This window comes from Salarias fasciatus, chromosome 22, assembly GCF_902148845.1.
Source record: "Salarias fasciatus chromosome 22, fSalaFa1.1, whole genome shotgun sequence".
Classification (NCBI taxonomy): domain Eukaryota; kingdom Metazoa; phylum Chordata; class Actinopteri; order Blenniiformes; family Blenniidae; genus Salarias; species Salarias fasciatus.
In genome coordinates this window covers 5,514,984-5,536,582 of record NC_043765.1, presented here as the reverse complement: position 1 = coordinate 5,536,582, position 21,599 = coordinate 5,514,984, and the positions used below count along the sequence as shown (strand labels likewise).

The 21,599-nt window shown below is 49.7% G+C and overlaps 2 protein-coding genes across 2 annotated transcripts; one reads left to right on the top strand and one right to left on the bottom strand.

Moving 5' to 3' along the window:
* The first annotated feature begins 4,995 nt into the window (after positions 1 to 4,995).
* On the top strand, positions 4,996 to 11,073 carry daxx (death-domain associated protein). Its single transcript, XM_030121358.1, has 11 exons — positions 4,996 to 5,119; positions 6,193 to 6,426; positions 6,563 to 6,991; positions 7,151 to 7,282; positions 7,388 to 7,504; positions 7,587 to 7,818; positions 8,461 to 8,624; positions 8,769 to 8,901; positions 9,035 to 9,548; positions 9,830 to 9,959; positions 10,115 to 11,073. Exons 2-11 carry the CDS (start codon positions 6,232 to 6,234, stop codon positions 10,172 to 10,174), a joined length of 2,106 nt encoding a protein of 701 aa, XP_029977218.1. The 5' UTR covers positions 4,996 to 5,119; positions 6,193 to 6,231; the 3' UTR covers positions 10,175 to 11,073.
* Positions 11,074 to 13,641: 2,568 nt separating this feature from the next.
* Positions 13,642 to 20,244, bottom strand: zbtb22b (zinc finger and BTB domain containing 22b). Its single transcript, XM_030120618.1, is given in 6 exon segments — positions 13,642 to 13,698; positions 13,700 to 14,596; positions 14,673 to 14,960; positions 15,044 to 15,751; positions 16,950 to 17,204; positions 20,103 to 20,244. Coding segments are annotated over 5 exon segments (2,205 nt in total). The 5' UTR covers positions 20,103 to 20,244.
* Between the last annotated feature and the right edge of the window lie 1,355 nt (positions 20,245 to 21,599).

The window sequence follows — 21,599 nt, the reverse complement described above, 5'->3', positions numbered from 1 at the left end:
AGGATATATTAATCAAAGACAAACTCAGGACAACATTAGATGGATTCTACACAGAATGGGCCACATACAAAAACTTAAAGAGAAGGCTGTGTTTACTAGTTGAGACGCCGAGAAGGCATTTCATTCAGTAAATTGGTTTTACCTAGTAAAAGTGTTAAAAAAATGTAAATTAAGTGATTTGATAAGAAACAACATCAAGGCTCTTTAAGACAATCCAACATCAATAATAAAAACAAATGGTTATCTGACAGATCCTCTGACACTAGAAACATGAGAAAGAGAAGAAAGGCAGGGCTGTGTGTGGTCATTCCATTTGGAATGGAAAAGTTCCACCAGTATACATATAGTGGAAAGGTGACAGTGCAGAGTGACCATGAACCACTGAAAACATTGTGAGAAAGCCACCAATCAGAATGTTACTCAGATTGCTGAAATACCACATTGATATGACATATGTGCCAGGTAGAGATGTGCTGTTAGCCGACACACTGAGCAGAGCATTCTTACCTGATACTTATCAGGGAGAAACAGAGTCAGAACTAGAGACTGTCAACATGTTAACCTACCTGCCTATTTCTGTGGAAAGACTGTCTGCCATCCGTGATGCTACGGCAGAAGACGCCAAGTTGAAAAGAGGGATAAAGCTGATCCTGACAGGTTGGGAACAGACCAAAGAACAAAAGAGACCAGAGAACAAGATATTCAACACTATTTTGCTGATCAGGATGAGCTGTGCTTCCAGGACGGCATCATGTTCAGGGGAGAAAGAGCAGTTATCCCCGACACTCAGAGACGACCTCACCCGCCGTATACACTCATCACATCTGGGAGTCGAAGGATGTCTCAGAAGAGTATGTGAGTGTGTATACTGGCAGGGCATGAATGAACAGATAAAGAACTTCATTTTCAAATCTGCAGGTAAGTTGACCCCAAAAAGAGACCTTGCAGCTCCATGATGTTTCCTACAGGATCTGGTCCAAAGTAGGAACTGATCTGTTTTCATGGCATAACAAGGACTATATGGTAAATGTGGACTATTATTCTAACTTCTGGGAAGTTGACCGTCTACCAGACACAAAGAGTACCACAGTAATCCACAAGCTGAAAGCACATTTTGCAAGTCAGGGGATTCCAGATGTGCTGATTTCTGACAATGGACCTAAGTATACATTATATGAATTCAAAACATTTCACCAAAAGCGAGAATTTGAACACCGTACATCTTCACCTGGATACCCACAAAGCAATGGGAAGGCCGAGTCTGCAGTCAAAACAGCTGAACGACTCATGCAGAAAGCCGCAGCTGCAGGTCAAGAGCCATACTTGGCTGTACTGGATCATCGGAACGCTCCAAGTCAAGGCCTCCGCACAAGCCCAGCCCAGAGACTTTTGAGTAGGAGGACATGGACTAATTCTTGCGCGGGAGAGTAAACGAGCGCTTCCGCCAATGTGGAAGTGAACTAACCCCGCCCGCCACTCGCGGTGAAAAGAAGCGCTCCCGCCGCCGCCCCTCGCCACCGGCCACCACTGGATCATACCCCTCCGTTTGAAGTGTGCCTCGGGAGAATCTCCGTTTGGAGGGGTGAATAGCCCTACCCCTTCCCGCTACCCCTCCGTCATAATGACAATCAGGACACCCCTACCCCTCCACGTGAACACGCAAAACGGAGAGGGGTAGGGCCAAGGGGGAGGGCTAAGGGGTGAAATGGGATTCAGCCTAAAGCAGGAGACAGTGTCTGAGTCCAACCTTTTGATCCTTACAAAATCTGGAATAGCTGCAAAAGTGCTCAGACCTGTGAGGTGGAACTGGGGTCTGGTGGTGTCTTGGAGAGAAACCGTCTCAGACATGACCACAGCCATTCTACTCCACGGACACATACAAAGATGACAACTAAAACACAGACTGAGGTGCCAGCTGAGCAAGGCAGTAATACCACTGTTACTACCAGGTCTGGACGCCAGGTTGAAACACCTGCATATCTGAAGGACTATTGTAAATAGAAGTGCTGAGTGCTGGAGATTTTATTGACTGGTCGTGTACAGTAATGTTGTTGCACTGTGATTTGTTTGGAAAAAAAAAAAGGGAAGTCTAAAGGGTAAAGAGAAAGAATGCATTGTTAGAGAGGAAAAGAAGACACATTTAAGTAATGAGAAGAGAAAAAAAAATATTTTATTTTCAAGCATGTGTTTACTGAAATATTAATGTTTAAAAACACTGTGTTAGTGATCTGAAGTAACAGCAATTTCATCCTGTAGCGACCCGAGGGGTCGCTGTTGCGCTCCACATGCTGCGGAGCATGATGGGCTGGTTTATGTTGCGCCATTCGTCGCCGCTAGCATGTTTATTTGCATTTTCTATTGCTTCCTTTCATTATTAGCTGCTTTTGTTAGACTTGCTTTTGGTGTTCTGTGTTCATTTTCTGTTACTTTGTTTATTCGTGGTTGGACCGTGAGCCAGGGGGGTTGCTGGGGGAGTGACCTTGGTCCTGCGAGCCGCCATACTGTGTGTAACTGATCCTGGAGTGCATATGGAATAAAAAGCTTTGGTAGAACATGAGCAGTTGTCTGCCTCATCTTACAAGTTGCTGCTCGACACTACAGTTCTTATGTCCGAATCACTGAGTCTTGCTCTGGTGGGGTGTGTGACTTCCTCTACCTATGCCTATGTCTTTACTGTGTAACGCCATAGAATTGTATCTAGAGGCCACATGCTTCATGGCAGAGTTTCATACAGCATCACTGGCGGCCATCTTGCTCCAGGCAGCTTTCAGCTGGATCTGTGATCCTGAGGGTACAGAGAGTGATGTGAGCACAGCAAAGACTCTTGTTTTTCTGAAATAGTGGCGGGTTTAGTTTGTTTTGTTGAGAAGTTCATCTCACTCTATGCTCTGTGCATTTGTAAAGTTAAATCTCACATTGGGTCAATAAATTATATGAAGTTAAGAAAGTTATGAAATTATATCAAGTTACTCAAAGTTTCATATGTAATCAATGTTACTTTCATTTCCAATATGTTCAAGCCATTGAAACTGACCAAGGCTGGAAGCATCAGCTCAGCTTGATTCTGACTTCTGTCAACCCACAGAGGACAAAACTATACAAGCTAGGTTTAACAAGTCAGAAAACACTTTATTATGTTCACAGCCCAAAATGTCTGAAGCTTGGAGGCGTTATTAGAAGGACCAAGACTGGTTCTGGGTGTGACTTACTGCCTGGGTGTTAACAACTGGAACAAAACACAGCAGCTTGTGTCTCGACTCAGGTCCACATTTCACACCTGCAACACTGAGCAGCATGAAATGAAAGCAAGTCCAACCCGGTGCAGAGGACACCGGTCCAAACTGCCCAGTGTTCCTGCAGCAGGGGCACGAGCATAGTCCCTTTTCTCTGATTGTGCTTCTCGTTCAGCTCCCCAATCAGCTACAGGTGTGTCAGAGCACTTCTCAGCTGCTCTATAGTGTGAAAATACACACTCGGCCACTAGGTGGCAGAGTTGACTCATTTTTCCAGTGATATTGGGAGGTGACCAGCCCCATTTCATCCTACTGTGTCATTCTAGTGACACAATACTGAATTTCTGGACAACAAGAAACATAATGAATTATTGGGGGAACATAAAATCCAACATCTGCTGTACTCGGTATACCTCAGCAGGACTTTGACTTTCATTCCATTATTGGTGTATTCAAGTTGAACTGGATCAAAAGCGTACTTGGCAAAACCCGATTCTATATGTGTCCATAAATATCTTCCAAAATGTTGGCCGATTAGAATTCCAGTTGAGACGTGACTTTGAGAAAACTGAGTGACTACCGGTAATTAAACTGTCTGACTTCCACAGACAAATACTGCTCCATTGGAGAATGATGTTTACTCACAACTTCACGCCCCACAGCTCCACCTTGTGGAATAATAGAACCATCACCATTCACAGGAAAACATGATTTAAACAAGAATAGAAAAATCTATGTTACTGACTGAATAGATATAAATTGCCATCTATTTCATTTGAATTTATTTATTTATTTATTTTGGACATATCTTAACTATCTAAAATACCCAAAGTAAAAGAAGTTCAGCTTAAAATAATAATAAAAAAAAATATCAAGCCCGCTGGCTGAAAAGGTAAGGAAAAGGTTTAATTTTGAAGCAATTCTGTGTTTATGTTGTATGATAGAAGACAAAACAATTGAACACTTTTTTTCTTTCGTGATCACACAACTTTTCTGGAAAGTTATTCATCACTGGTTGAATATTGAGATCAACAGTTCTTTGTTAAATAAGTTTCAGGTGATGGTTTATATGGATGGCCTGCCAAAGAATACATCTAAAATGGTGGACATAATTTTCATTGTAAGGAAGTATCATATGCGTAAAAATAGATGAAGAAACAGCAAACCGTCTGTAGTCTGTTTTAAAAATAAAATCATTTTATTATTTACTATCAGTCGTTATATGATTTTTATAAAACCATGTCAAAGTCTTTTGCTCTTTAACTTACAGTCCTGTGTAATGTTGCTTAAAATATTATTTACCCCGTTTATTATTTATTATTTTGTTAGTTTAATTGATTATTGTTTTATTTTTTTATTCTGTTAATTATTTTATTCTGTAAACTGAATTTATGTAAATTCTAAAGTGAGTTAGTTTTTTCTGCAATGTAAATTGCATAGTGGAACAAATGTTTAAAGACTTGTTTAAAGACTCCTGCAGCTGGATTTTCACATCACGAAAATTAAAACAAACTGTAATGTTTTCAGCCCACTCAGTTAAAAATAATAATAATAATAATAATAATAATAATAATAATAATAATAATAATAATAATAATAATAATAATAATAATAATAATAACAATTTATATTTATTTTTTTAAGTAATCTGTCAGTTTTTTTAACTGCGTCGTCACAACACGTCGGCGGAAGATCGTCCAATGAATGAAGACGTTACTGGGCATTCAAGAATCTCTGAGCCAATCAGAAGCGTTGTTGTTGTTCGGACTTTAGCGGGTTCACTTTGGACCTCGATTCGGCAGTGGCGCTGAACAGATAAGCTTTGTTTTGATACACGAACGGTCCATTATCAGAGAATCTCGGCTTTTATAAGAGGAACCGGCTCGGTGAGTGCAGCGAGTTGTGTAACTAAAGTCACCAAAACGGATTTAAAGTGATCTGCTCGTTCTGCCTGTTAAGAAAAGTCCCACCGCCAACTAGCTACGCAATGCTAACGCTAGCTAAGTGAAAGCGGTGTTTTTCTTTGTCGAACAGTTTGTAAACAAGAGGTCAGTCTTATTATCTACAAACATTCACCTCGTAGCCTGAGCGCACGCCTGGCGCGTGGCTCTCGGTGTGGAACAAATCTCCACGTTCAGATCCAGTTTCTGCTCATTTCTTAAGTTTTTTCTCTCGTTAAATGTCTGATCTGGGAGTCAAGAGTCAAACTTCCAGTCTGACGATGTTAAAACTGCACCATGGATCATCCAGTTACAACACAGACGTTTCTTTGATAGATTTTCACTGAGAGTGACACACTAGTGATACAAACTATTTTTAACTGGCTGTACATTTTGTTGCTCAGTATATAACCCGTCTGGTGAGTTTTACAGCCGCTGCATTGGGTGTACTCTGCCGATTATTTGGCTGTATGATGCTTTTGTGCCAGCTCTGGTTGGGCTCTTCATCATCTTGGGATGTAAAATTTGATTTGAGCAGTACTAGTTAGGAGCTTGATGGAATACTTTTTTATATACATTGATATGTCAACACGAGAGAGTTGCGAGTTTCTACCATCTCCTAAAGAGATCAGGTGACTGAAGACCTTTACAATGTTGTTCAGTTTGAGATTCTTTTACTTGGAAATTTATCATCTTAAAGAAGCCACAGGAAGATTCTTTACTGTCTGAGAAACTTTACTACTTTACTTGTGTAGACTCACTAGATGGTTGTACATCGAAATCTCGGATATTAGAGTTTTCTGTCATAGACTAATGAAACCTACCTCTGTATTGTTATGAATGTTTAAAGAAATGTTTGTGTGGGGTTATGGGTGTCGTAGCAGTGTAACTACAGACAGTTTGCACGTCTGCTGTTGTACTTCAGGATTGTCGTCTCGAGTTTAGTAATATGATAAGTCTGTTGGTCTTCTAACCTGCTCTTTGAGTCGTGTTGATCTCGGCCTCCCATGTTTATTCAGGAACAACCAACATCTCGGACAGCCGTGGCTCCGACTTCGATGGCGGATAACATCATAATTCTAGAGGATGACGAGGAGAGTCCTCCAGCTACCGCCTCTGTGTCTTCTGCCAAAACCGTTTCACCCCTGAAAGCTCAGCTGCCAGTGGCCACCCACATTACTCAGTCTCCTTTTGCTTCTGCCAAGAAGCAGAAACATGTCCTGCAGGCAGAGAACCAGAAGCTGTTCAGTGAGGTGAGACTTTAACTCAAACTGTTTTAGCTGGTCACTCAAACGAAAGTGTGTGTAAGATGTGTTTAGTCCCTTTGCTGTAAGGACCTTGCAAACTGAGAAGCGGCTGTGTTTCTTCTGTGCCTGTCCTCTCCTGCAGTTCCTGGAGCACTGCTCAGCTCTCACCACGGACTGTCCCGAGGTGTTGACTTTCCTCCAGAACAAGCACGACAAGGCCTGCCCCGACTTTCTGTCGTCTGTGGAGTTCAGGAACACCCTGGGGCGATGTTTGACTCGCGCTCAGGCCAACCACTCCAAAACCTTCGTCTACATCAATGAACTGTGCACCGTCCTCAGGCAACACGGCGCCAAGAAGAGGCAGACCCTCACCAAAGTCCAGCCGGGGTCTTCTACCTCCCCCGCCAACACTCTGCAAGCTACCTCTGTTTCTCTCAAGTCGGGAGGGAAGACGGACGAGGAGGGCGAGGCCTCAAAGCGGACAGCAGAGGAAGAGCAAGCTTCCACCTCAGGACTGCAGGAGGACACTGACCAAAATGAGAAGAAAGCCAAGAGGGCGTCCAGGAAACAGGTGATTTCACTGTCATGCTTCACGTTTTCTACGATATTGAAGTAAAACTCCAACATGATAGAGTGAGATCTGAGGTTCTGAAGTCTCTCCTTTAGATTTAGTCTTCTACTGAAAATAGTTTTGTCTAAAAGCTTGGTGTTTGTTCTTGATCCCCTTCAGATAGCGTATCTGGAAAACCTGCTGAAAGTGTACAACGACGAAATCTACCGTCTGCAGCAGGCCGAGCTGAGTCTGGACGAGTTGGCAGCTGAGGACTCTTTATACATCCAGGAGCACAAGCTTAAACGAAAGGTCAGGGTGGAGTTGATGTAGAGATCCACACGGGAACGGCTGTAAAGAGGAAACGGAGCGAGTTGTGTGACGGCTGGCCTCGACTCTGCTTCCTCTGCTCCACAGATGATGAAGATTTATGAGAAGCTGTGTGACCTGAAGGGCTGCAGCACGCTGACGGGCCGAGTCATTGAGCAGAACATACCCTACACCGGCACCCGATATCCTGAGATCAACAAAAAAGTGAGCTGCCTCGTTTGCGTGATCAGACACTCTCCGGTCCGATGTGCAGAGCAGGTCCGACATGCTGCCTTCTCCCCGTCAGATCCAGCGCTTCATCAACAGCCCTGAGGCGCGGGTCAACCCCCCGGATTACCAGGACATCCTCCAGCAGGTGCTGCGGGCCAACGAGCGCCACAACCTGTGCTTGCCAAGGAAGCAGCTGAACCAGATCGCCCAGGAGGCCTTCAGGGAGACCGGCAGCCGCATGCAGGAGCGCCGCCACCTCGACCTGGTCTACAACTTCGGCTCGCATCTCACCGACCAGTACAAGATCGGTAAGACTCCAGCGCCTGGAGCCTAACTGTTTTGTAATTGAAACTTTCTGGCAGCAAGGATGATTGTCGGAGTGGATTTGAAGTGGAAGCTGCAGGTGGCCATTGGACTGTTTTCGCTGTAGTGATATTTCCACGGCTCTGAGCCGCTGTGCTGAGGATGCTGTACACGGCTGCCAGCAGCATCTTCCACACAGAGCAGCTAAAGAACAAACGGACTGAGCCGATTGGCTGGAGTTATGTGGCGTGTCGTGTCGGTAGTATTTGTTGGTTCAGGTTTTAGTAGTGAACTGAACAGTGATGACCTGTAGATAGACGGTGATATTACAGAGAGGAACGATTCACAGTAGCATAGATGTCTGAAATGACTCTTCACACTCGGCCTAAAGTGAAAACCCTAAAGTTTGATGTTGTTTGCTCAGTTGTGACTTTATTCTGAAAAACTCTTGGAATGGATCATCTCTCTGCTGTTTCTGAGCTCACGTGATGAAGATTTGCTGCTCTGTTCAGCTTCTCTGACCCATAATTTCTACCTTGTTAGACAAACATCTTAAAGTGTCGTCCTCCATAAAACAGAGGTCAGTAAATCACATAAGATGAGAGAATGTGTTTTTATTTTGTATCTCCTTCTCCCCGACCTTGAAGCCACCGATCCGGCCCTGTCCAACCCGTCTCTGATGCACAAGCTGCGGTCGAACAGAGAGACGGCCATGTCCCGCCTGGAGGAGGTCATCAACAAGTTCGCAGTGAAGCAGGACGACACGGAGGAGCAGGAGAGGTGCCGGCGGCAGGAGCGAGACGGCAGAGAGGTACAGGAGGACGGAGGACCGCCGTCTCATGCTGCTGGAGTTGATTGTAGCCGCCGTTAGCGGCCGCTGTTACAGCTGAATGTAAGAACGTGTCGCTCAACGCTCTCCTTCTCCCGCTTCGCTCCACCGTCGGCTGTTTTTCAGGGCCGTAAAACGGAACAGGTGAACGGGAAGGAGGAGGACGATGACGAGGAGGAGGAGGACGATGAAGATGACGAGTCGTCAGATCCAGACATAGAAGAAGAGATCCAGGCCAGCGCGCAGCAGGGCGGAGAAGGTCAGACCTCTGCAGTTCTGAGTTCATTCACAGAGTCTGCTCCGATGTGTGTGAATGAGCGAAATCTCTGAAAGTCAGACTGCAGCAGTGCGTTCAGACTCGGAGCTTTAACCGAGCGCGGTTCTCTCGTTAGACGACGACGTCGAGGACGAAGAGAGCAACGAGGCGGAGTCGGCGCGCGCCGGCACGGACAAGGACGACCAGACGGACGACCAGACGGGGAGCCTCTCCGCCGACGAAGAGGAGAGCGGCAAGGACGAGGAGCCGGTCACCAGCATGCTCAGCCCCGTCTCCGAAGGCGCCAACGTCTCGCCGCTGTCCGACCCGCCCTCCCCCAGGGAGAGCCCCAGCCAGTCGGAGGCGGCGCTGCCCAACGGCGACGCCTGGGGAGCGCGGCGGCCCGCCGACTCCTCCAATCACGGCCCGGCCGAGCACACGGGCGCCGCGCCGGACGCCAACGGGGACGCGGAGCCTCCCCCCTCGCCGCCACCGCCGTCAGTCACCGTGGAGGAGTGCGACACGCAGACGTCCAACGGGAAGCCGTCGCCGCCGTCCAGCCCGAGAGCCACGAGGAGCCAGAAGAGGAAGAGGGAGCAAAGTCTGTCGAAGTCCTCCCAAATCTCAGGGACCACAATCATCCGCGACACGTAAGTCACCCGCCGTGAGGGTTTGAAAGTCTTCACTCGTGGTTCTGGAACATGCATTTCCCAAATGACCTTCAAACCTACAAGCACTGTGTTGTTCAGGTGTTGGTTGATTGATGTCTGGAGCTTTTCTCTGGATGAACCAAACTGTGAGGAGCTTTCAGGCTGTTTCCAGAACTGAAAATATCAAATAACTCAAAGGCTTCAGACTGAACGGTCCTGGACAGTCGAGCACTTCCTCCTTTTCCCCCGCCTGATCAGCCGTTGTCTCCGCTGCTCCTCAGGGAGGTGGACATCCCGCTGGACATGGGCGTCTTCTCCTGCGGCTCTCCACAGCGGGTGGAGTCCACTCGGGCCGACACGCCCCCTCAGGATGTGGTCAGCAGCTCCGAGCCGCTTCCCAAGAGGATGAAGGTGAGCAAACAGCCCGCTTTACTGTGTGTGTGTGTGTGTGTGTGTGTGTGTCAGCTGCTCAGCAGGTCGTGTTGTTGCGAGTCGAGACGTTATCTGGCCGAACAGACGCTGATATGTGAGCGTGCGCTCTGCTCCCTCCCCGCTCTCGCCTCCAGGTCAGCGTGGGGACGCAGTGCGACCCGGAGGAGATCATCGTCCTGTCAGACTCGGAATGACCTTTGAATCTTCGCCGATGAACTCTGAAGGCTCGAGAGCGCCCTCGTCTGGCGGCCCAGAGGAAGAACTCCTAATAAAATTCAGTGTAGCTGAAAGTAGTTGATGAGATTTTGTGAAACGGGGAGTGGCTCGGGCTCCGGCTGCTCGGGCTCCGGCTGCTCGGCCTCTGCTTTGAGCTGAGGACGCCTCAGTGAGTTCATGTTGCACACCGCTGGCTCCGCCCCCTCTGTGGCTCCTCCCACTGGGCTGCCGGGGGAGGCAGTGGGGTTTGTTCCGGTCTGGGCGCAGAGCTGGACTTCCTGTCTGCATGTGAGCCCTGAGCGGGACCGGATCTGTTTTTAGGTGAAGATCGGAGCCCGGAGAGACTCGCGGCCCGGACGCTCAGAGGAAGAGAGCATCAGCTCGCCGCCAGTTTACATTTTGATACCGTGCTGATTCTTAGTTCTTTCTAATCGTTTCGGTACCTGAGGAGAGGCAGCGAGCCGGACTCTTCCCGGGTTTTTCTCCCAGTTTGAGCACAGATCAGAGAACGGCGTCCGTGAGGTGGAGCCCAGAGCCCGCCGATCGTGTTTTCCAGGTTGAGCCTCACATCTGGACGAATCAGGTCCCGTCCTCACGAACACTGCCTGACATGCTGCTCTCTGCTCCTCCATCCTTCAGATGTGTTCCTCTGTTTATTGAAGTTTTCGAGTTTGAGGTGTGAGTTTTCCCCCGTTGCTCCTTGAGGTGACTACTGACTGCTTGAGCTCCGGTGTAAGAGGAGCGCGGTGACGTGCGGGTTTTTTTTTTTCTTCTGACTGAGCCCTTCAACAATCATTTCCACTCTGATCCAGATGATGGAGTGACCTTTGCTGCCATCTTTGTGCGCTCACAAAGGTCATCAGTTTCTGTGAATTTTTTTTAAAAATGGGGGAATAAATACATTTTATTAAAGTGTGTGTAGATTATTTCTACTTGTTCAGGAGACACTGGACGGTTTATCAGGCTGTTTAAAGTCCCCAGGTGACCTCCAGTGAATGTTTCTGGCCTGTGGCAGAACATGCAAACCGACAGCAGACTGGAGGCAGACGGTTTCACCAAATAATTTATTTCTCCGTCGGTTTGATACATGGTGAAGATGGATGTGCTGAAGTGTGTTACGCCGTTTGTCCCGCTCAGGATTTACACCTTGTTTTCTGCTGAACAGTCGTCTGGTCTGTCAGAAGACGCCACGTACAAAAATAACGACAGAACTTTCAGCACCAACTTCCAGGAGTCATGTTTCTTTTCTCTTCACGCAGGAGCGTTGATCAGTCAGCCGGTTGTGGATCTCTGTTTGATAATTGAAGGGTCTCTCATCGCGTCACGTTCATGTGACTTTCGTTTTAGTGAGCCCAAACTGAGCCGAGGAGCCCGACTCGGCCCGTAACGTCTGACTGACGTCTTCCTCGTTCCTGATCTACGCTTTCGTGCTGAAGCTCTGAGGTGTTGCACATTTCCGAACAGGGTTTGAATCCCGTCTCCGATCCTGCAGATCGGCTCTCAAGCTGAACCTTCACAGAAGGGAAAACGTCAACGCTGCATGCAGACGTTGGACAGGAGGTCCTGCTGTGGGACATTTATTCACTCCACTGGTCAGTTTGGTCCAGGTTGGTGAGAAACAGTCCGGCTCAGAGACACACACACACACACACACTGCAGGTGTGTCCACATGGAGCACAAGACGGCCAAGAAGAGCTGCTGGTCTCACTTTACAGTAAATAACACAAACACACTTTTATTCTTTGTGATTAATTGACAATAAACTGATCACAATGACTCAACAGCTCCACCCTGTGGACAATCCTGCACCCTGCAATCCTTTTCAGTGAGCCTGAATCTTTTTTACCTGCTGTTTGTTGACAAACTGGATAAATCACGGAGCTGAAATGTGAAGCGATAAAACACATAAGGAGCGTTTTTCTTATTAAAACAAGGGAGATGAAAGAAAGCAGGAAATGATCCAGAGGGAACACGAGAGCCGTCTGAGTAGGAAGTGAACTCCTGAAGTAACAGCAGCGATGAACTGATCAGATCACGTTTTCCAAACCGTGTGTGACTGTATGTGTGTGTTCGCTCTGAGCTGATCTGGGATCAGCTTTAAGAAGCACTGAGGAGAGAAGATGGATCAACATTTTCAACAAGTCAGGTTTTTTTTTTTTTCAAAAGGAATTTATATTTCATCTGCTGCGTTTCAAACATGTTGTTCAGAGGTAATACCAGGCAGTGTCCGTCGTTTTCTAGAAGACGTTTTACACAAATCAGCAGACTGATGCATGAAAAGACACTGAAAGTTTCTCATGAGGTGAATCGAAGCAACATGTTTATCAGTAACATCATCGAAGAGGTCAGTGTATTAATATCCACCCAGTGAAGCTTCAGAACGTCGACACATCCGCAGACCCACAGGAGAAAAGTCCAACAGTGCCAGAACTAAAAAAAGAAGAACAGGAGATCAAATCAAGTCGAGTGTGCAGAGCAGCTACTACAGAAGGAGGTTTTCTGGGTTCCAGTCCACCGTGTGGACCATGCAGAGGAGGTACTGTGTGTGGCTTCCGTTAGCTTTGAGCGCGCGGACGCAGGTTTCTCTGTATTTACAGTAACGGATGACTGAAAGCAGCTGAATGATTCCGCCTCCGCTGCCACTCGGGCCGAGGCGGAGGAGGGTCTTCTTGGTCTGAGGTTTGTACAAGTCACAGAAAAACTCACGATAAGACACTTTCTAGAACGGAGAGCAGAGCAGAGGAGCTGTCCAGGAGACCACGGCAGTGCTGAGAGGACAGGATGAGTCTGCTGCTCTTCTCACACACTCACACACACACACACACACACACGCGCGCACACACACAAAGAAGACTCATCTGCTTTTCCTTCCTGAAATGAACCCTGAAGCTCGGTGTCTGTTTAAAATCTGTTTCTCTCTCCGTTTTCTTGCAGATATGAGTATTTTTTTTTCTTCTGGTTACAGCAAAATATCACAATACGATACTGCAGAAGATCACAGCAAGTTAGAATAGCCATAGTTCTACTCTACTGATACGACGATACAGTTAGTTTTTGGTTTCCTCTGAAACACACACACACAGATTCACACGCTCTTCCACAGAAGCAGAAAAATAAAACTTTGATCACATCTCAGATATTCAAACGATAGCTTACTCAGAGACGAAAGGTCTGTTTTTATGAGGCCACTTCAACGAGACGAGTCTCCGAAAGTCTTCAGGAGATCTGCGGAGAACTTGGAGATGGAGTCCGGACGAACGCGAGTCTTTCTCTGAAACTTCCCGGCAGTGGAGGAGAATCTCTGCTCTCCGGCGTCCGGCAGGAGCCTGGCCATGTTTGAGAGTGTTTTGGCAGTGGAAAGTGTTTGTGAGGACCATCAGAACCAGAACCAGAACCAGCGGCGTGAGGAGGAGGCGGCGGCGCCTGCTGGAGCTACCTCTCGGCTTTAAGTCACGCTGCTCTCGTTGGCGCCGACGTCACTGCAGAGGGCTTCGTCGCAGCCCCCCCCGGCCCAGGCCCAGCCCCCCGAACATGGCCGCGCCCTGACCCGGGCTCTGGCAGACGCCGCCCAGCAGCCCCCCCGCGGCGGCGGCGGCGGCGGGGGAGAGGTGTGGTCGGCCGCCCTGCCCCGCCTCGGGAGCAGCAGACAGGAGGAGGTGGGGCGAAGCCCCGCCCCCGCCCCCGCCCCTCCGGCCCCCGTCCTCGCCGCCGCCCTCGGCCAGGGCGCCGCGCCTCTCGCAGTGCGAGCGGTGCCTCATGAAGCTGTCGCGCCACATGAACTTCTTGCCGCAGCTGAGGCAGTCGTAGGGCTTGAGGCCGGTGTGCGTCTTCATGTGCTCCGTCAGGTGGTGCTTCATCTTGAACTTCTTGGCGCAGACGGGGCAGTGGAACGGCCGCAGGTCCAGGTGCATGTTGATGTGGCGGTCCCTCATGCTCTTGTGGGTGAAGGTCTTCCCGCAGTGGCACATGAAGACTTTACCTGAACCGGCGCCGCCGCCGCCGCTGCCACAGCAGCCCCCGCCTCCACCGCCTCCGCCTCCCAGCCCGCCGTTATCTGCCCCGTCCACGCCCAGGGCGCCCTGCACCGACAGGTGCACGGTGCCGTGCTCCAGGCTGGGCCCTTTGAAGGAGGCTCCGCCCATCATGCCGAGCGGCGGGGCGGCGGCGGCGGCGTCCAGGCCGAGGCCGGACGCCTGGCTGTACAGCAGGATCTGGTTCCCCTGCATGTCCAGGGGGAAGAGCTGGGCGCGGGACGGGACCTGGCCCAGCAGGGCCGACACGGCCCGGCTGGCGCCCTGGCCCGGAGCCGCGGCGCCGTCCTGAAGGTGCTGGCTCAGCGTCTGCTCCATCAGGCTGCCTTCGAACTTCAGGTAGTCCTCCGAGGACTGGCAGTAGTCCACCTGCAGGGACACGGAGGGGGAAGAACCGTGACGCCGTGTTGACGCCGAGCGGGACGGCCGCGGCTCCTGAGCTCACCTGGGAGTCCAGCTCGGCGTCCGGCCGGCCGCCCAGCTCCGCCGACAGGCTCCTCACGTTGGAGATGTTCAGGTTGTTCCTCTCCCGCTCCCTGTCCTGGGCCAGCTCCAGCTCCCTGTCCTCCTCCTCCTCCTCCTCGTCCTCGCCGCCCTCCTCGCCGGACACCACGATGAGGTCGTCGTCCTCGCTGCGCTCCGTCTTCACCACCACCCACTGCTTGCGCGGCATGATGCTGGGCTGGCTGTAGGTGGGGCGCTTCTGCAGCGGCAGCGCCGAGTCCTCGCCGTCCTGCGAGGAGGGCGGGTTAGGAGTACTAGTAGTAGTAACTAGTAATCAGAGTAGCTTCAGCAGGCTGAAGGAGAGAAGCTCACCTGGTACGAAGACACGCCGAAGCTGTCGCTGACGCCGACCTCCTGCTCCGACAGCGAGCTGGTCTTCTTCCTCCTCCAGCTGCCTCCCTCTCGCCCTCTCTTCCTGTGCTGGTACAGCACCACCTCCTCCTCCTCCTCCTCCTCTTCGTCCTCCACCTCCTCGTCCTCCTCCTCCCCCCCTGACGGGGTGCAGTAGCTGGGGGTGTTGCAGGCTGGCCCGGCGGCGGCGGCGGGCCCGGGCCCGAAGCCGCCTCCGTCTCTGGGGCTGAAGTAGTTGGTGCTGCTGGGGGACTGGCTCTCGCTGACGGAGGGCCGGCTGGGCGGCTGCGAGGCTCGCGGCGCCTCCCCGGACTCGGCGGCGTGGGCTTGACCTCCGTTGACCTCGGCGCCCGTCCCAGCGCCGCCGTCCCCGTTGCTGCTGCTGCAGCCGGGGTTGGCGGAGCCGCTGGCCCCGCCGCCGCCCGAGGCCTCCTGCGCGCCGCCCCCGCCTCCCGCCGCCGCCGCCGCGGCTCGGCCCTCCTTCAGCAGCTCGGTGCACTTGTCCACGATGTGCCACATCTGCAGGACGCTGCCCACCGTCAGGTAGTTGACGATGTCCTCGCGCAGCATGCGCAGCTGGCCGGTGTAGGCGCAGCTCAGCACGCTCTCGAAGGCCAGCGGGTCCATGACGGCCGGGATGGAGACGGAGGACATGTTCTTCAGCAGAACCTGGAGGCACACGCCAAGCATGGATCACACCAACAGACAGGAAATCTTCTCCAGCTGCACAACAGATACAGTGCATGACAAAGTTTGGGCACCCCGATCATTTTCCAGATTTTCTTTTATAAATCATTGGTTGTTCAGATCAGTAATTTCAGTTAAAAACATCATTTAGCAGACAAACACAGTGATGTTTGAGAAGTGAAATGAAGTTTATAGGATTAACAGAAAGTGTGCAATAATTACTTAAACAAAAGAAGGCAGGTGCATAACTCTCAAAACCACTCTCACATGACCTGAAAACAGAGATTGTTCAACATCATGGTTTAGGGGAAGGATACAAGAAGCTAGCTCAGAGCTCAGAGATTTAAGCTGTCAGTTTCCACTGTGAGGAACATAGAGAGGAAATGGAACGGCCATCTCAGTCCCCAGACCTGAGTATTATTGAAAATCTGTGGTGTGATTTAAAGCGGGAAACCATCAAGCCTGACTGAACTGGAGACGTTCTGTGAAGAAGAATAGTCAAAAATACCTTCAACCAGAATCCAGACCCTCAATGGAAGCTATAGGAAGCGTTTAGAGGCTGTTATTTCTGCAAAAGGAGGATCTACTAAATGTTGATGAAATTTTTCTGTTGTGGTGCCCAAATTTATGCACCTGCCTTCTTTTGTTTAAGTAACTATTGCACACTTTCTGTTAATCCTATAAACTTCATTTCGCTTCTCAAACATCACTGTTTGTCTGCTCTATGATGTATTTAACTGAAATTGCTGATCTGCACAACCAATGATTTATAAAGGAAAATCTTGAAAATGATCTGGGTGCCCAAACTTTTTCATACCACTGTAATATCAAAGACCAAAAGCTAAAATAGGTTTTACAAATTCTGAGTGCAAAAGCGACTGAACTTGCCAGAAAACCCGACACAGGAGAAATGAACTACGACACGAGGAATCTGTCAGATAAAGTGGTTTACAGACAAATCCAGGCTGCAAAAAGAAATGTTCAATAAAAGGTGGGACTGGACAGTCCCCCAATTATCACTGCCTGAACACCCCAACACGGATCAATACCAACCGGATCCGACTCGCCAAGCTATTTTCCTCTTTTCCCTTTTTATGTGTCTGAATTTCACTGCAGAGCTCATTTCATTTCTCTCTACTGCACTGTGTGTTGCATTTCTTTGAGTTCACATTTACCCCACCTGGTCATGGAAGTATGGCGAGGATGCTGCCAGCACGCAGCGGTGGGCTTTGAACACGCGGTCCTGCACGTGGATGGAGAGGTCGCAGAACCTGCCGTTCTCTCGCTGCCGGTTCAGGCCGTCCAGCACCGACGTCTGAGCGCTGGGAAAACACACCTGGACCACCGAGGAGGCGGCGGCGGCGGCGGCGCTGCTGCTGCTGCTGCTGCTGCTGCTGCTGCTGCTGCTGCCCACCTCCACAGGCAGGGACTGCATCTGAGGGCAGAGACCACAACACATCAACACACACGGGGACGTCAGCGGAGAGGTGTGAAGTCTGACGCAGCGGATTCAGATTCAGCCTTCAGGACAAATCGCTTACAGATCACGTGGTGACAGAAGATGAACGGATGGATTCGGCATGTTTTTTTGTCAAATTACAGGAAAAATAGTTTTTCTGCGATTGGATTCCTTCAATATGAGGAAATCAACAACAAAAAACACATTTGAGCTTTTTTCCTTTAAGGTGAAGAAGTGAAGAAGTAAGGCAAAATATGAACAAATGTAAAAAGTGATCTATCACTCAAGGTTGCACCTTGATGACCTTGACCTATCTGACGACCTTGCCCCTGCCAGGAGAGTCCTCAAACTCCACGAGGTGATCCAGATCAATGAGAACCATGGGGAATCAAGGACACTCAGAGATCCCGAACAGGACTCATCCGTCCAGGAGGCGTTCTGAGGAGACACAGCTTCCTCCACAGTCCACCTTCATGAAGCCTCTTCAACTGAACACTGACAGCTGATCCAACACAAGGTGGCAACTCCACACATGATGACGACGGCGTGCCGAACTCCAATAAACGCGTGGTGGTAACCCCATTATCAAGTTGTTGTGCAACCCCAACAACATGCACACTTGTTTCCTGCAGCGCTGATCATTTCAGTCCAGGAGTGACGTCAGAGAGACGTCAGACTCCTGAACCAGCCGTTCTCTGGAGGAGACTCATCAGATGTTTCTCTCACTTTTGGTTTCCCCCCTGTTACGGCACAGTTACACAAACTACAGCTTGAGCAGTGAAAACCTGAAGGCTGGAAGCTCCGGCAGGGTTTGAACAGAGATGCTGAGTCACACGTCTCCACTCTGCTGATCAGCAACATGTGAAATTTCATGTCTGCCAGTAAAGTAATGTGTTGGTGTCGTGGTGCAAAGAGCCCACATGGCAGGAGGATGCAGGTTCAATCCCAGCCTGGTGTTTTTTTAATGTTCTGTTTGCATGTTCTCTCTGAGCGTGCATGTTTCTAATAGAAACATGCACGCTCAGAGAGAACAATAGAAACTTTCTATTCTCTAGGACACTCATAATCCTCCCAAAATGAGAAAATCAGCTTGTGCACGACTGTAACTGTGCAACAGACGTGACTGAGTGAACAGTCTTTCAGATGGAAGCGTCTGTTCTGTGCCCTGCACGCTGAAAATGTCACATATAAAAGAAAGCGTGATTAACTGAGATTCCTTCAAAACAACTGTGAAATCAACTGATGAAAAAAGTTTACTGACCAAGAAGGAGCAGCATCACTTGGGGAGAAATTACCTCAATAATACCTGCAGTGTTAGCGTTCATCGCAAATCCTATATTTATTTCAAGCGAGTATAAAATCCTGCAGCCATAAAAATGCTGAGTAAAGGGCAATTAAGTAGATGTTTCCAGGAGCTGTGCAGATTCAAAAGAAAGAAAACTTGAGAAGAAACTGCAATGACGGCTTCAGAGTTTTATTATGGATAAAAAACGAAGTTGAAAAAAGCTTCTTTTCCCACGGTGTATGTATATTTACTTTGAACCAAGTGCCTCACGTCCTATGAACATATACTATCACTTCATAACCCAGAGTGACTGCAGGCTGTGCAGCGGTTAGCGCCGTCACCACTGAGTCCGTGTTGGGCTCCGGGGGCTTTCTCTGTGGGGTTTGCATGTTCTTCCTGTGTGTGGCTTCTCTCCGGTTTCTTCCCACATTTCAAGAACTCGCGTTTGCAGAACGACCCAGATGTGACGGTGCCTCTCCGGTCTGCTCTGTGATGAACCGCTGACCGGTCTGAGGACTGTCTCCGGCCGCCTGCACTCCTAATCTGGATCAGTCTCTGTGGAATAAGGACGGAGGTGTTTTGGACTGTGTGATGACACAAATCTGTCCTCTGATTATGGTGCATATGTTAATACGAGGCTTTATTTTGCCAAAGGTAATGGCTAATGTCACCTCAAAATCAAGATCAATTTCAGCTTACTTTATCAAAAAAGTGTGAGTCTTTGTGTAATAACTCCTTCAACGCTGATGGGGCATCAGCCCTCATGCACCCTCCAGAGCGGCAGACACCATGCAGCTCTGTAATAACATCACCACGACACTGTGTGGGAAAACTTAAAGAGACAGCTCGCGCGCTCGCTGGCTGTGCTGCTGCTGCTGCTGCTGCTTCGTGTCTCTGCAGAACGGCAGCATTTCAGTCCAGGCGGCGAGAGCGAAGATCTGCACATCTGTGTGCAGCTGCACGGCTCTCAGCGCGAACATGGTCACCTGTCATCACGTCTGCAGGCAGGCAGCACGCAGCCCAGACTGTCTGGGGACCGATGGCAGCACGCGCGCGCGCGCACACACACACACACACACGCACACGCACGTATATCTGAACTGAATGCACTTTGTCACACAGCTGAAGCTGCACATCTTTGTCTGCGCGCGTGAAGCGAAGGTGCAGAAATCAGCGCACACGCACACACACACACACGCATCATGACTATGGCACTTTGTCGCGTGGGAAAATCAACAGCTGGACGACAAACAATACTTGGGAGTTGAGGAACAGGAGCTGAGAGGGGATCCAGCCGGGGCTGCTGGAGGTGTGGGTGGTGAGGATGATGATGAGGGGACGTGTTTCTCCTTCCAGACAGAGATCATGACTGACTCTCCAGCCGCGGCTCTTCTCTCTCTCTCTCTCTCTCTCTCTCTCTCTCTCTCTCTCTCTCTCTCTCTCTCTCTCTCTCTCTCTCTCTCTCTCTCTCTCTCTCTCTCTCTCTCTCTCTCAGCCGCTCCAGATGTGGCGTTAGCCTGCTAGCTAGCCCGCCGGAGCCCGGCGGGGCCGAGCCGGAGCCCGAGCCGGAGCCGGGGGCTCAAACTCACCCTTTCAGTTGGCACTGCGGGCTTCCGCAGCGGCACACACCCGGACCGAGCTGAGGCCAGCGCGTCCCGACAGTTTATCCAGGCCCGGAAGTTTGAGGAGCATCTTTCCCAAATGTTGCTGCCATCGGATCCCGCAGCAGCAGACAGAGAGAGAGAGAGAGAGAGAGAGAGAGAGAGAGAGACAGCCAGACAGATATATCTATAGAGAGAGAGAGACAGGCAGACAGACACAGAGAGACAGCAGACAGAGAGAGAGAGAGAGAGAGAGAGAGAGAGAGAGTCAGAGACAGACAGTGAGACTGTCAGCAGCGCCGCGTCGCCTTTAAGGAGATTCCAGACAGTCGAGTCGGAGCCAGACTTTAGCCGACAACAAATCCAGCCGCTCAGATCAGCTCCCCCAGCCCTCCTCCAGCCCCCATCACTGCTGCCACCAGTTTCCTTCACACCTCACACCTTCTCAGGCTGCTCCTGTTCTTTCTTTCTGATGTTCTGTCACCGGGGGTTGCTCCATCCATACTGCTCTCTTCTAATGTTAATCCTCCTCCTCCATGTCAGGCTGGTTGGCCATCACCAGTTTGTCAGTCTGGATCCACATCTCTGATGCTGCCTTCAGGTAGTTCAACCCTTCAGTAGTGACCTTCTTCCCTCTCCTTGATACCTTCCGCCCACCTATCTAGTCCAAATGACCTCCCAGTGTCGTTATTGTGTGTCCCGGTGAGGTGGATCAGCTTCCTGAGTTGTCTTCCAAAGCCTCACTGAGTTTCCCAGGAAGGTTTTCAGCCACCTGTTGATGTTGTACAGTTTCAGGCATTCCAGTATCCATGTGTGCAGCATTGCTTGTAATCGATGCACAGGTTGGTGTTTCTGGTCTTACAGTCTTGTGCGATCGACCATTCACTGGTGCTTGGATTTTGAGATGCAGCAGACTTTAATCAACATTTCTCTGAAGACCAGCGCCGTCACAGACAGAAATTTATTTTATGTAATGGAGTCAGACTGCCAAAAAGTGACATTAGACCAACAAGATGATTTATTTTTGTCAATAGAAGTGGTGTAAATCTGCCTCGACCTGACTATTTTTACTGGGTAATGTCTCTGGAAAGAACTGATATAAATTTGATCCTGAGCAAAGTAACTACTGAAGGATTTTAAAATGGACCAAGCAGTGAGGAGCATGTAGAGCAAATGCTGACTTGTTCATTTGACCTTTGCTATTTACATACCCTGCTCTATTTCCCCAGCTTTCCCTCATGATTAGCGCTCTTGCCTCACAACAAGAAGGTCCTGGGTCCAAACACCAGCCGGTTCCTGGGGCCTTTCTGTGTGGAGTTTGCATGTTCTTCCCGTGTGTGCGTGGATTCCTCCCACAGTCCTTAAACATGAATGTCAGATTAATTGGCGACCCAAAATTGCCTCTGTGGATGTGAGAGTGTGTGGTTGTTTGTGCCTGTGTTTTGGCTCTGTGACAGAGTGGAGAAGTGTTCAGGGTGGACGCCA

Bases quoted from the DNA above. Each gene is read 5' to 3' on its own strand.
- daxx (XM_030121358.1), top strand. From the start codon at position 6,232: ATGGCGGATAACATCATAATTCTAGAGGATGACGAGGAGAGTCCTCCA. The intron at 6,992-7,150 runs GTGATTTCACTG...GATCCCCTTCAG, and splicing joins AGAGGGCGTCCAGGAAACAG to ATAGCGTATCTGGAAAACCT. The intron at 7,283-7,387 runs GTCAGGGTGGAG...TCTGCTCCACAG, and splicing joins AGCACAAGCTTAAACGAAAG to ATGATGAAGATTTATGAGAA.